The 15,919-nt window shown below is 36.9% G+C and overlaps 1 protein-coding gene across 4 annotated transcripts in view; it reads right to left on the bottom strand.

Moving 5' to 3' along the window:
• ZDHHC21 (zinc finger DHHC-type containing 21) overlaps positions 1 to 15,919 on the bottom strand; it is a 69,445-nt gene that overhangs the window by 20,805 nt on the left and 32,721 nt on the right. For all 4 annotated transcript variants that reach the window (XR_003901906.1, XM_029920389.1, XM_029920390.1 and 1 more), the window contains exon 6: positions 7,586 to 7,702. Coding sequence is in view for 3 of the 4 variants with exons in the window: in XM_029920389.1 (XP_029776249.1) it covers positions 7,586 to 7,702 (117 nt within the window). In the remaining variant the exon portion in view is untranslated. The remainder of the gene's footprint in view (positions 1 to 7,585; positions 7,703 to 15,919) is intronic.

The following is a 15,919-nucleotide window of genomic DNA, read 5'->3' as shown; positions in this document are numbered from 1 at the left end:
AGAAGCATACAAATCTTTGTGGGAAAGATCTACGAAGTAACTATAAATACAGGATTCTGTGTTTTCTCCAATTCTATGGTAATGTTTAAAATCAGATTTAAAAAATGCATGTAGATTCAGAACATGAAAAAATTAAGTGAATGTGGAAAATTGCAAGTGAACAGAAAAGTCAAATGTTTAACTTCTTTCCCCCAAAAGGAGCATTGCTTTAATCACTCAAGCAATCAGTAATGCTTTGAGAAAATCAAAATGCAGTATCCCTATGGAAGAAATTCTAGAAATACATTTTGTTTTAATTACTCAATGTTATCAGAAATATAGAGAAGTTATGACATTGAGCAGAGAGATGATGCAATATATATATTTTTCACACAGGAACACATTCTAAAGAGCAATTTCACACATAATAAAAAATGCTTTTTATATACTATGTAATGTAACTTAGTATGTAACTAATTCTTTGGCACGGGAGAATCCAGGTTCTAGAGTATTCTATGTATTCAAAGTTCAAAGAAATATTAATTAGCCAATATTAGCATATGATATTAAGAGCATAAAAGAAATGATATTCTAACTTGTAATAATTTTTCTAGGTTTTTAAAGCTACCGAGATGATATTTCATATATGATAAGCAGAAGCATTCTATTAGAAATAGTTTGTTTTTATTAAAAAATTAATTCAGAATGGAAAACAAAATGCTATATAGAGCATCCTTTAGCGAAATGTAAGTGAGCTGGGTTCAGCACAATTAGCAATAATTTCCATATTTGCAATGCTGATTTAGAGTTGAGTAAACCAAACATAATTGTACAGATTGTACTGAATGCCGCTAGTTAACCACTTTGATTCGGTGGGATACTTGGCAAAATTTAATTATAAGGATTAATAATCTCAGGACTACATTTCTGGGTATATAGTAAAAGACAGGTAAGCCCACTAATTGATTAATGAGAATGCTATTTAATAGATAATCTCATTTAAACTAATTTAACATTTTGAACATAAGATACTTTTCACCGCATAAGATAACCAAGTTAAAATTAAACCACCTGCATTTGTGATTCTATCTGTACTTATTTATGTAACCAGGAGTTGGTATTTGGGGGGAGGGAAGGACATTTTCCCTTTTAATTTGAAAGGCTTTACTTTAAGCTAGCTTTAGTAATTCAAGTGGAGTCCCACAAGAGTACCTATGAACAAATGCAAAAGCTCAATTTTTTTTCTTTGAGAATTTAAAAGCACAAAACCATAGCTAAATACAGCTTCCCTACCCCACCCTCAACCTCCCCACACTGAAAAATGCACAATGCTCCTGAGACGCCATCAAAAGCTTAAGCTATTATATAAACTCCACGGTGCCCAGAAAACAAAAATGCTTGTATACAAAATCCAGATAAACTGTCAGAGCAGTGTCATGGTATACAATAGCTCACTGTCAGAACCTCACCAGAAGGCGCTGTACCAGCTGTTAGAGCATTTCTTGATGAACTCTCTCCAAGTCCGAAGACTGAAAACACGACTAATACAATCATCCAGCAACTGTTAGCACTGGTACTCATCAGAATGGACATCATTCTTGGCTGTGTGTGAACTACTGCTCAATAAGAAATTCTGACAACACCAATTACATTAGTAACAACATCACTATCCATTTTGTTCGGAAACAGAAACAGAAAAAGGCCAAACAGGCTAAGTAAGGAATAATTAGAATGGTCTGTTCCCTAAGTAAAGAATGCTTCAAAGCAGACTGCTTTGAAAACATTTTAATTTCAATATTAATTTTAGTAAAAATGTGCAAACTTCTATTTACACATATGTCTAAAGTTAAATCTAAAAATAATCAAAGGCAATCCTTTAAAATTGGGTTTAAGATTAGGCTCTTCCACAGAAACATCTGGTTGTTGAGATCTTTTAACCTTGGAAATGAGATTAGAAATCCACTGTTTTTAAATTTCTAGTTATTTTATCTGGGTCACAGATAATCTGCTCTTGCTAAGACTAAAATGACATCAGAGTATCATTACTGTGCCTATCCTGTTACCTTCTATTATCCATAGGAAGACAGGATTTTCCCTCATACCTTGGAGAGAAATGATGTATTTATTCTAAGAACAAATAATGGGAAAAAATTATGGAAAACCGAGGTCCTGCTTCCTCATAACCTCAATCTAAACCTCAAAAAGATAGCATATGTTTTGTGTATTTGTTGTCTAACAGGCCTATAGTCAAGCTACCCAATGACAGTTTATATAATGAAATAATAGTCCTTCTAGTCTTTTCCCAAAATGCCTCTCTGGGATGCAGGGATAGGTGAAGGATGAAGACTTGAGCAGAAGGATTACATTTACTGTGACTCCTTCTCCTCTTTTTCTTTCTTATATGACTCGACAAATTCATCACCTTCTTTCACATTGTAAGAGATGCAGAGATTCAAATTATGACAAAAACACCCAGGTGTGAAATTTCCTGCAGGTAGTCCTAATTTTTTCATAAAACGAAGACAACAAGCATACTGTATTTTTAAAAGTAAGCAAAGTCTCTGTATTTTTAACTTCAATTAAAACATTAAATTCTATTTTTAAATACTAATTATTCATTAGATTTAAAATTAATAGTGAGGTTAACCTTAAATAATTAAGTCTTAATTTTTTTTAATGTTTTTTATTTATTTTTGAGAGACAGAGGGAGTCAGTGCGAGCAGGGGAAGGTCAGAGAGAGAGACAGAGAGGGAGACACAGAATCCAAAGCAGGCTCCAGGCTCTGAACTAGCTGTCAGCACAGAGCCCAACACAGGGCTCAAACCCACGAACCATGAGATCATGACCTGAGCTGAAGCCGGAATGCACTTGGATGACAAGTGCATTCTGGAAACATTAAAAAAAAAATTTTAATCCAAAAACAGTGATGCTAGAAGTTCACTATGAAAGCCCAGGTAAATGGAATTAAAATTTACTATAATTATTCAAAGTACTTGGATTAAAGATGAAGTACTATGAGTGGTGAGTAAAGAGTGGACTAGCAAATACAGTGTATACTTTCTCTTAACATTGCATTCTTTTTTAATGTTTCACAAATGTACAGCTTCTACAGACATCAGAACTGTCTAGTACAGAGTATCCTGAGTACTATACATATATGGAAAGAAATGAAACCTATTGGAGAAAGCATTATATTAAAAAATGTGGTTTCTACTTAGTTTCAGAAATATCACATCAGAGGGGTGCCTGGGTGGCTCAGTTGGTTAAGCGTCCGGCTTCGGCTCAGGTCATGATCTCACAGTTGGTGGGCTCGAGCCCCGCGTCAGGTTCTGTGCTGACAGCTCAGAGCCTGGAGCCTGCTTCAGATTCTGTGCCTCCCTCTCTCTCTGACCCTCCTGTGCTCACACTGTCTCTATCAAAAATTTAAAAAAACATTAAAAAAAACAAAAGAAATACCACATCAGAACCAACCTCCCTATCTTAAGACAGTGAAATGTTGTTCAATATTATAGCAAAAGAAAATAATCATACAATGTGAAAAACAATAACATGCTGGTAATATGGAATAGAGTCAGAACAGAATCTGATATTACACTTAAAAACCAACAAGTTCAATAATTTTATGGCCAACTCAGAAGTGAATGCTAAAATCTTAAAGTAGGGATTCTTAAAAGATTTTGAAGGCTTTGCTGCCAAACCCTCCTCTCTGAAGCTTCTCGGGCTGCTAGGAAGAAAAATTGCTGCCCTCGGCGATAAACTCTTGAAGGCCCTGATTAGTAATTTGTACTCCTAGCAGCAATGTCCCAAATGTCCATTTCCAGTCATTCATCATAAGAAATTGGAAAAATCTGATATTTTCATTCCAGGGGATTAAAATATATACCAGTGAGTTTGGTAAATCCAAAAGTGAAATTTCAAAAAATGCATGTATAATCTGGCAATTTTGATACGACTTATCAACGGACTATAAAGTAACTGTGAATTAATATAAAAGTAGAGAAAAAAGCATTTAAGCAAAGAAATACCTACTTTCACCATTACCACTGCTATTAATACCATGTTATTTATCATCATCATTAGAGAAATCATGAGATATTAGAAAATATTTCAAGTTGAATAATAATAAAAATATATTTAAACAGGCATTATATAATCCATGAGCAACCAATAAGCACATGAAGTGTTCAATATCATTAGTCATCAGGGAGATACAAATTAAAATAAGATGCTACTAAAACCTACCAGAATGGCTGCAACTAAAGACTGATACCAACAAATGTTGACAAGGATGTGGAACAACCAAATTCTCATATGCTGTTGGTGACAGTGCAGAAGGTACTTGGGGAAAGGCTGGGCCGTTGCGTACGAAATAAAAGACAAACCTCTCCTAAGTGATACGGCAGTTCTTCCTGGCACGCTTTCACAAAAAGCAGTACTAACCTATGGTGGGGAACAAAAGGTCACCAACGCTGCCTCTGCGGAGGATGCAGACTTACTGACGGAGGCAGGAGGGAACTCTGGGAGGTGATGGTAATTTTCGGTGTTGTGAAAAGGCTTTGGGTTGTGCTGTGCGCACCTGTCAGTGCTCATCCAATAGCAACCCTTAATGTATGCCTCTCACTGTATGTAAATTTTGCCTCATGGGAAAAACATGGAAACAAGCACTGAGCTCTACTTCATGATTCACATGGTGAACAATCTGATGCCTGCAATTTATTTTGATATATATCAAAACATAATAGGTTGATAGTTTGAAATGAGATAAAGTATTCTAATATGTTAATTGTGATTGGGTATTAACTATAAAATTCCTTAAAAGTGCGTGTGTGTTTAAAATTTTTCCTACATAACCTAGGGAGGAAAGGTTATTAAGAGTACCTTGTAAAATATGCACACACAGGTTATACAATAAATGTTCTCCTTCCATTTCGGACTCTATTCTTCCAGTTTAGAGCCCAGCACCAGGCCTGCTATCTAACGTGCCTTTCCAAAGGAATCTGAGTACAGTCAGTGAGACAGAGATCTCCTGCACTATTTCTTTTTTGAAAGTGAACGTTTTTATTAACCTTTCTTAATGAAAAATGGACAATGAAAAAAGGACACCTTAAGAAAACAGAGAAAGGACATCAACAAACTATCTACAAAATGAATATCATTAACATTTAACTTATTCGCTAGAAATAGGCTCTTTTTTCTGGAAAGAGCTATATTGACATATAATTCATACGCTATACAATTCAGCCATTTAAAGTGTACATTTTAATGGGTGTTTTTAGTCTGTTCACACAGCCGTGCAACCATCACCTCAATTTTAGAACATGTTCATCATCCCATGCAAGAAACCCTGAACCATTTAGCTATCATCTCCAGTCTGTTAGCTCTCCACCCTAGCTAGGTAACCACTAATCTCCTTTCTGTCTCTATGGACTTGCCCATTCTGGACATTACATATACATGGAATTATACAAAGACAGGGCCTTCTGTGACTGGTCTCTTTCACTTCACATAATGTTTTCAAGGTTCATCCACGTTGTAGCATGTATCAGTACTTCATTTCTTTTAATGGCTAGATAATATCCACTGTATGGATATACACAATGTTATTATCAGCAACAGATATCTGAATTGCTTTCAGTTGGGGCTACTATGAATAATGTTGCTGTAAATATTCACCTATAAATTTTTGCATGGACATATATTTAATTTCTCTTGGGTATATACCTAGGAGTGGAATGGTAAAAGAAGTGATAACTCAACGTGTTTAATTTTTAAAAGAACTACCAGACTGTCATCTGCACTGTTTCACATCCCTACTAGCAGTGTGTGAGGGTTCTGATTCCTCCACAGCCTTACCAAACCTTTGTTATTATCCATTTTTCTTAATGTAAATTTATCTATTTTTGAGAAAGAGAGACAGCAGAAGGAGGGGAGGGGCAGAAGCAGAGGCAGACACAGAATCTGTAGCAGGCTCCAGGCTCCGAGCTGTCAGCACAGAGGCTGACGCGGGGCTCAAACCCATCAACCTTGAGATCATGACCTGAGCCGAAGTTGGATGCTTAATGGACTGAACCACCTGGGCGCCCCTCCTTTTTAACTTATAGCCCTCCTAGTGTGTGTGAAGTGGTACCTTGTTATGGTTTCGATTTTCATTCCCTGGATGACCAATGATCTTGAGCATCTTTTCATGTAGTGGTTGTCCACTGGTATAACTTCTCTGAATAAATCTCCTTTAACCATGTTTAAATGAGGCTGTCTTTTTATTATTTATAGCTCCTTATTCTAGATATAAAAGCCCCTTATCAGATACATGAGTTAAAATATTTCCTCCCATTCTATGACCTGCCTGTTCACTTTTTTTCATAGTGTCCTTTGAGGCACAAAAGTCACAGTTTTATTTATCCATTTTTTTCTTTGGTTGGCTGCACTTTTGGTAGCCTAAGACACGATTTCCTATTCCAAAATTTACTCCTATGTTTTTTCCTAAGTGTTCTATAATTTAGATCTCCCATTTAGGTCAATACTCCATTTGGAGTTAATTTATGTATACGGTGTGAGGTAAGGGTGCAACTTTATTCTTTTGCATGTGGATATCTAGTTATTCCAGCTGCATTTGTTCAAAAGACTTATCCTTTTCCCGTTGAATAGTTTTGGCACCCTTATTGATAATCAACTGACCATATATATATCTCTCTGGACTTTCAGCTCTGTGTCATTTATCTGTATGTGTATCCTCCTGCCAGTTCTTAATTACTGTTACTTTACAGTAAGTTTTGATACATTTTTTAACTATACATTTCCCTGAACATATTCTGGTAAACACTTTTCATGCACAATACATAATATAACCACGGAGATCTTTTTTTTAAATACATGTTTATTTACACCCATAAGAATAAAAGAGCTTCTACAAAATAAATGGATAGAGGTTGAGCAAAAGGATTGTGCATTTTAAAGTATGATACACATGACAATTTACCTTTAAAAGAGGTTATACTGATTCACATCTCCACTGACAATGTATGAGAAAACCTTAACCCACATCTTCTACAACGCAGTGTATTACCAAACTTAAATCCTTATTCGATATAATTTTTCTCACGTTTTGAACTTCTCTGCTGTGATAAATCTTATATGGTTAATAAATGCAAAAAAAATATGACTTAATTACTAATGTTTCTACCAGCAATACCACTTTTTGGAATTTACCTTAAATAAATAGTTTAAAGAGGAAAAGAGATGTTCAAAGTAATGTTACTTGTAATACAGAAAAAAATGATTACATACTAGAGGCTGATCAACAGGAAAACTATTCATTAAAATATGGTATATTCACTCGAGTAAATCCAACTACTAAAAACAATAAACACGAAGTCTGTAGCCACACAGAACTATGTTAATTTTTATAAAGCAGGATACAAAATTGTATATATCCTCTATAGACTGATTGTAACTACTTTTAAATTACACAGGCATATGGAAATGACAACACATAAATGGCTATGAGGAATTCCCTCCTTTAATTGCTAAACTTTTTGTAACTTCTTAGAATTAAGTTCATAATTGGGGAAATCTGTTCATAAATACATTTAAATATATATATACTTACTGTGATGATGCCAATTAGTTGAGTATAAAAAAGTCCAGTTATTCCAACTAACATAGTAATGCCCATAAAGGCGGCTAGTCTCATTATGGCCAATTCATGTCGAACAACAAAGAGGTCCTATAAGAAGAAGAAACAAAGTCTTAAAAACCAATTGAAAAGTTACTTATTGTTGCAATGTAACAGTCAAGAATTAACAATGAATTAACTTATTATCTTAAAAATATTCTCCCCTTTTTGAGTTTATTCCACTTAATATATAAATATTTGAAAATTTCAAAAATAACTGTTTTTAACTTAGAGTATCAAGTTGAAAAATAGGATTTTTACTACTCTTGTGTCAAAAAGCCTGAATCCTAAAGTTGCAAATTAGCCACACTCATTCACTATTTGCAGCAAAAAACACAAAACCATAGTGTACAGCCTTTGGTTACACAAAAGAAAATTGTATTATTATGCTGCTAAAAAGTTTGAATGCACAAGCATGACTCATAGTATTAATCTTCAAGTGACCAAGACACCTAGAGGTGATGTCTCATAGTCAAAATACAAGGAAACATAAATGATAGGATCATGTGGGCCAGCTCTTAAGCCCACCATCCATTCACCTGACCCCCCACTGCTGAGCACTGCACTAGGTAACAGAAAAGTAAAAATAAGATATTCGCATGTCCTGAAGAAGGTGCAGCTTATTTAGAGAGAAAACCCAACTTTGCAAAACTCCAAATCCATGTGATACATGCTCTAGCAGGGGGCATGCAGAAGACTACAGAAACACCAAGCGATGGCTAGACAGGAAGGAGAAATGGAAATGCTGTGAGGGAGAGATTTTTTGGCTCAGGGCACAAAATAAGTGTCTTTGAGAGTGAACCCAAGAAAGGGGTGGAAAGACAGGAAAACGGGAAGCATTTCATGTACTCTGCTACCAAGCAGACCGACCAGAGGAGTGAGAGGGAGGGAAGGAACAAAGACTTCTGGAGACCTGCCGCGCCTGAGCTCTGGGAGAATACTGCCACGGTGGATCGAAGCAACAGAAGAATGGAGTGACCCCCGAAACATAACCACCCACGTGCTTTTTAAAAACTGATTCAGGTTTAGGCTTAAAGGTGTCCTGGTAGCAACACCAAAAAGAGGGAGGTCACCGAACATAATGAGCTTGCTTGAAACAAAAGAACAGATATGCTTTTCTGTGCAATGCAGTGACCACCCACCAGACTCAAGCAAAACTCTGATTCCACAACCAAGCCAGTTAATTTATTAGCCTGGAGAAACTTAAAATTCACCAAGAGACTTTAGGTGCCGTGTAGCAGTCATATATTAGGCAATCATTTCAAAAGCACAGTGAAAAGAGACTCATGCAGAGTCCTTACAAAACACGTAAAGGTGGAGCTATATATGACCTAAAACAGTTAAGTGCAGTGAGTCCTGCTATAATGCTGCTGGGAACCACAGATTTGTTCCAACATGGCTGACACATGAAGCAACAACGTGAGCACAGCAAGAATTCTGGTTTTGCTTATGTGTGACTTTATCTGGAAGGAAACCCTACATGAACAGGAAAACTGCACCCAACTAAATTAAGGCATATGGGAACACACAAAACACACGCACGCACACCAACACCTACCATCTACCTCAACTGTTTGTGTTACGGTCCACATTCATCCACATCTGGTGTTACAGACTTGCCCTCCGATTCTAGATGACTCCCTTCATCAGTACTGCCACCCTTCTGATGACCACCTCCCCAACAACGTGGCAGGTCCCTTTTAAGGGAAAGTGTCATGTTCAATACAGTACTTACGTACTTAACTATTTAACATGTGTGAAACTGTGCTATTTTTATTAGGCTCCGACCCTCTGAGTGTCACTGACAAAGATTCTGGGTGTTGTGCCTCCATTCTCCCAAAAGCACTTTGGTCTGCATTGCATAATTCTGCATAGTAAAGTGAACTTTTAAAAAATTTTGCCAACTACAATTAACAAATGTTAGGGATGATGAAACTGAAAGATCTAATTCTAATATTACATTTATTATTCACTTGGTTGCACGCTCATATTCAAGAGTATTTGTGTGAAACAGTAAAATATTTTGAGAAGTTTCTTTTTAGCACTCAACATCTTCAAAATACAATGGCATTCCAAGTTGCACACACATAATTAACATCTTCAGTACTAAATCCAAATCTTAATCATTTCGCACAGTTCTTCAGAACACATCTTTATCTTAGATTATTATTTTGATGAAGCACTTCTGAGATTTAAAAATTGGCCTGAGAAATTTCATCCACATCACAAGAGCCCATTTTCTACTCAAGACTTTTACTACGTACTCAGTGTTACGGCTGAATATGTTTCCCTCCAAATTCCTATACTGGCGTCCTAATCCCTAAAGTCTCAGAACACGACAGTATTTGGAGACAGGGCCTCAAAGAGGTGACTAAGTTAAAACAAGTCCTTTACACTGGGCACTAATCCAATCTGACTGGTGTCCTCAAAAGTGGAAATTTAGAAACACAGTCACACAGTAGGGATACGCGCACACAGAGCAAATACCATGTGAGGACACAGCGACAAGGTGGCCAAGGAGAGAGGCCTGCAGAGACCCCAAACTTGCTGACTTCTTGCTCTTCGACTTCTGGCCTCCAGAACTGTGAGAAAAATGGCTTTCTGTGGTATTCTGTTATGGCAGCCCTAGCAAACTGATATAGTAACTCTATTTGTTTATCGTTTTCATTTTCCCCATTTTTTGTTAAGAAATGTGCCTACATCCAGAAATGCCCAAGGTGTAAGTTCAATTTAGAGAAAGGTAACGGGACCCTCTCAGGAAGGACATTTGAAACCATCCAGAGCTTTCATCTATGGTTCCTTCCCCATCACAGTCTCTCCCTCCTCCCTACCCTGAAGGTAAAGCCTATTGACTCATGCTCTTACCACTTGGATACTACCGTGTTTTAGTTGTACACTGCACAAATCTTCTACTGAGTCCACCTTTTCACTTTATTTATGGCATATTTTGATAATTCCAGGTGCTTCAATTTAGTCCAATTTGTCAATCTTCCCCTTTAGTGCTTTTTAGTCCCTGTTTATGAAACCTTTCCCAACCCCAAGGTTACAATGGCATTCTCCTATATTATCATTCAAAGCCTTGAAGCTTTATAGTTTTGCCTTTCACATTTAGGTCACCAATCACCTGGAATTGATGTTTATTCTTTTGTGTACAGTGAAATACAGGGGTCTGAATTGATTTTTGCTCTATGGATATCCAATTGTTCCAGGATGGTTTATTTAAAAAGCTCTCCCTTCCTCTGTGATCAGAGGTCAAGTGTCCAAACATGCGTGAGTCTGCTGTGGACTCTACTCTGTTCTCTCGGTTTGTCTGGCCCTGTCCCAGGGACTCACGTTTTAGTTACCATGGCTACCTAACTCTCCATACCTCAGGGGCAAGTCATCCCTTCTTGTTCTTTTTCTTCTTAAATTTTTTTTATGTCTTTATTTTGAGAGAGAGAAGCAGAGAGCGAGCGGAGAAGGGGCAAAGAGAGAGGGAGACACAGAATGCGAAGCACCGCTCCAGGCCCCGAGGCCCTAGCACAGAGCCTGACGTGAGGCTCAAACCCACGGACTATGAGATCATGACCTGAGCTGATCAGACGCTCAACTGACCGAGCTGCCCAGGCGCCCCTTCTTGTTCTTTCTCAAGAATGTCTCAGTTATTCTAGATAATCTGTGTTTCCAGAAAAGTTTTAAAATTGGTTTTTCAAGTTACAATACACAATCACACACAGACATATATATTGTCTCCATTAAGCTTAATAAGTTCCCCCCTCAAGGTCTTGTACATTTTTCATCATATTTAATTTGGGAGCTTCCTGTTTCCTGATTCTATTATTAACGGTTTTACATTAATTTCATTGTCTAAAGGATTATCTGCATACACAATTTTTTAATCTGTTGATGTAAAAAATACTGACTGATTTTCTAATATAAAACTACCTTTCATTTCTACGATAAACCCAACTTCATTAGAGTTGTTATACAGAATCAGATTCAGTTTGCTAATATTTTGTGTAGAAATTGTTCACCTATAGTCATAATCAGACTAGTCTATTATTTTCCTTCTTTATTATCTTTGCTGTGTTACATATTCAACATATGCTATACACATAAAATGAGTTGGGGAAAATCCCTCTTTTTCTGTTCTTTTAAAAGAGTTTATGTAAGACTGGAATTATTGTTTCCCTTCACATTTTATAGAGCTAAAACTCACTGGTAAATCTGTGAATATTCTTTGCAAAAGTTTTAACTACTCATTCATGGTTACAGAACTCCCCATGTTTCCAATTTTTCTCGAAGCAATCTTCTTCTTAGAGCTATACTATGCTTATGATCAGGAAACTCACTATTGTTAAAGGTGTCAACTATCCAAACCAATGTAGACAATGAATACAATCCCAATAAAAATTCCTCATCCGCAGAGCACATAGTCTACTATTTTGTTTCGATTTGCACAAATTACTAAGTAAGCAGTTTCTGAATTGCACAGGAACAAACAAAACATAATAAGTACCAAACTACTCCTATATAAAAAGAAAAAGGTGGGAAGGTTTGGTTTACTGCATGCATTCCCAATATAGGTAATATTGCCCCCAAGGAGGGCAGAAAATACCTATTTCAATAGTTTTGTGGCCATACACAAATCAATCCTACCTGACAAAATCTTACTCCTTAGTATTTGATTTCATAGAGGGAAGTGGAGAAAGTGTCTTAAAAGGCTCCCGAGGGAGCAAAAAATAATGAAAAAAGAGGAGTTGTCACTGGGTAACAAGATTTGTTATAAAACTATAGTCATGACAGTGGTACAATCACAAGGACAAAAATAGACCAGTGGACTAGCAAAGAACCAGAAACAGATACACACATAAACAGCCTGGTTTATGACAAAGATGGCACTGCAGAGCAGAGTGGAAAGAATCATCTCTTTAAAAAATAGTGCTAAATCAACTGGCTATCCATCTGTGAAAAAAATGAAACCCTGACTCATCCCTCATGAGGAATACAAAAATCAATTCCAGGTGGAAATATAAAAAATATGATACTTGGAAGGCAATGTAGAAGAATTATATTGATGATCTGGGGATAGAAAAAGGCTTTTTAAATTGAACCCAAAAAACACTAACCAAAAAGGAAAAGATTGATGTTGGAATACATGAAAATCAAAAACTTCTGTTTATCAAAAAATACCATCAATAGAGAAAAGGCAAGCTACAGAGCAGAAGATATGGACACAAACTCAAAAAAGAACTCAAATCTAAAATGCCCAGTAATTATTTATTTTAAAAATTCAAATTACACCCCCCACCATCAAATAGGCAAAATACTTAAACAGGCGCACTGCGCAAAACAGGCTATTCGTGTGGTCAGTAAACATGTGAACAGGGGCTCAATATCATTAGTCATTGGAGAAATGCAAATTAGAACACAATCAGGTACTGCTCACCTCACCAAAATGGCTAACATTAGGGAAACCTGAACAAGTGTTAGTGAGGCTGGAAGCACCCTAAACTGGACATTCCCTACTAGTGGGGGTTTAAACTCATAGGACCACTTTGGAAATCTGTTTAATAGTATCTAAAGGACCATGGACATATCCTTTAAACACTACCACCCCTAGCCATAAGTCCACAAGAGACATGAACAAGGATGCTTTCCCGCACCACTATTTGTTAAGCGCCTCAAACTGGAAATAATGTAAAGGTCCATCAACAGAATGGACAAATAAGTCATCTTAATGAAACACAGCTGACCCTTGAACAACACTAGTTTGAACTGTACCAGTCTACTTATTCCCAGATTTTTTTTACTATATTATATATTTTCTTTTCCTTAGGCTTTTATTAATAACATCTTATTTTCTCTAGCTTACTTCATTGTAAGAATACAGTATATAATACATATACAAAATATGGGTTAGTCAACTATTTATAGTATCAGTAAGATTGCTTACCAACAGTAGACTATTAGTAGCTAAGTTTTGGGGAAGTCAAAGTTATACATGAATTTTCAACTCCACAGGGGGTGGGCTCCCCTCACCCCTGCATTGTTCAATGGTCAACTGCACCATGAATATTTATAGCAATATTCACTGCAGTGAAAACGAACTGTATCTAATGTAACAAAAAGAATAAATCTTATAAGCATTGCTTGAAGAGGCTTTGTGATAATTCACGGAGCTGTAGGTTTTTATTTGTGTACTCCACTACGTGTGTATTTTAGAATACAGAAGATGGAACGAATGAAAGCTGTGATCATGAAATACATAATATAAAATTATATAATATAAAAATACTTTAATTTTAGAAACAAAAACTAAACTTTTAAAAATACATAAAATGTAAAATAACTCTGGTTACATATGGCCTGTAAAAGATAAAAAATAAGTTACAGAAAAGGATATGAGAGTGAGAAGGGGAAAAGGAGAGAGGAGGAGTCGGACTGGCTGCCGGACCTCATCTACCACATTCTTCCCGGCCACTCTGATCCAACCCGATTCATCTCCTTGCTATTCCGCAAACATATCAAACAAACGTTCAATCAAGCTGTTAACACTTGTTCTTCCCGACAAACTCTTTCCCAGATACCCATGTGTACTCCCTTTCTTCAGGTCTCTGCTTAAACATCACCTTATCTGATAGTAAAAATAAGCATATGGGTCCCTAAGGCTTATTTGCTTGTTTTTCCTTGACCAAACTATAGAAAATCCCAGCATTCCCTATCCCCTTCATCTATTTAATTTTTTCCATAGTACTTAGCTTCATCTAAAACATACCTATTTCTTTATGTACTTACTGCCTGCCTCTCTCAGTATTATGTACATTTCTTGAGGGTAGGGACGTTTGCCTTTTTTGTTGTGGTTGTTCAATGATGAATCGCTGGAACCTAGACCCAGCTCTAGCTCACAACAGGTACTCAATGAGTACTTACTGAATGAATAAATGAAAATGAGGAAGAAAGCGGACAAAAGAGCAGAATTTCCTCCGCCAACATGTCAAGAGGCAGAGTACCACTTACAGAGACTGTTACACACATGCAAGAGCTGAGAGAAACATAGAAAAAGAAACACACAGGCAGCAAGTACACAAACACACATGTCACAAAAACCAACAGAGGAAGAGGACAGGGACACTTACACAAAATAATACTCCTACATTACTATTGGGTAATCTTTTGTAATGGTACCATTTAAACTTTGAAAATGTTGCAAACTAGAAAGCATGGGGGCATCACCTCTTGATGCCAGCTAAATGAAAATAAGCCAAGAGTCAGATTTGGCCACTTACGATCCAGCATACGTTGTCTTAATACTTGGCCTGTGAATTCCCTGAACTCATTCCTTTCTATAATCTTATCTTCTATCCTAATCTAATCTCAATCCAAATTCAATAATTAAATCTGCATCCTATCCTTTCCCATAACTGTGCCCATAACATAAATGCAAATTCAAGCACAGTACATGCTGAATATCACCTCCCATCTTTCATGCCTAACTCCCTATAGGCATCAATGCTAACAAACTCTCAACCTCAGTAGGACCTCAATCTGTTGACCTGACGACCAAACTACAAGAGCCCACTTCTCAACATTTCCACCACTCCTGTAATCATCTCATGTTTGAACTCTATCTTAGTAAGCTCACAACTAGTCTTCCTGCCACCATCCTTGTCCTCCCTCAATTTATCCTTCCTAGCAATCAGTTTTCTTTCTAAAATGTGACTTTGTGTAACTAGGCTCAGGACCCTTCAATTGTTTCCAAAGTCCCGAACACCAAGCATCCTGAAAATAAAACATCTCCAACATCCAACTCTATCCCTTACTTCTCTCAATCCGGCTTCTCCTTTCCTCTCCCCAACTTGCCCCACTCAAGACACACTGGCCTTCTTACTGTTCCTAGAAAATGGCAAATGGGCTCCCACCCCAGGGGGACTTGGCACACTGGTTCTTTCCTCTCCCTGGAATGTTCTTCCTCCCATTATCAGTGACTTCCTTGCATTCCTGGTCTCCGTTCCAGGGTCACTACTGAGAAAGGACTTCTCTGACTATATTATCAAACATTAATCTCTATCCCTAACCCAACTTTATTATACATCATAATACTTATCTTGCATATCATGTATTTCTTCATTGCCTATCTCCACCAAGTAGAATATAAGCTCCTTAATGCAAGAATTTTGTTTTAGTCACGGCTACATCCTCAGAGCCCTGATCAGGGACCAGTGCACACAGCAGACATTCAACAAACATCTGTTAAATGACTAAATGAGTGTTCTTCATAATTTTTGA

This window comes from Suricata suricatta, chromosome 13 (assembly GCF_006229205.1).
Source record: "Suricata suricatta isolate VVHF042 chromosome 13, meerkat_22Aug2017_6uvM2_HiC, whole genome shotgun sequence".
Taxonomy (NCBI): domain Eukaryota; kingdom Metazoa; phylum Chordata; class Mammalia; order Carnivora; family Herpestidae; genus Suricata; species Suricata suricatta.
The sequence above is the reverse complement of the archived record's forward strand: the minus strand, read 5'-3'. Positions and strand labels throughout refer to the sequence as shown.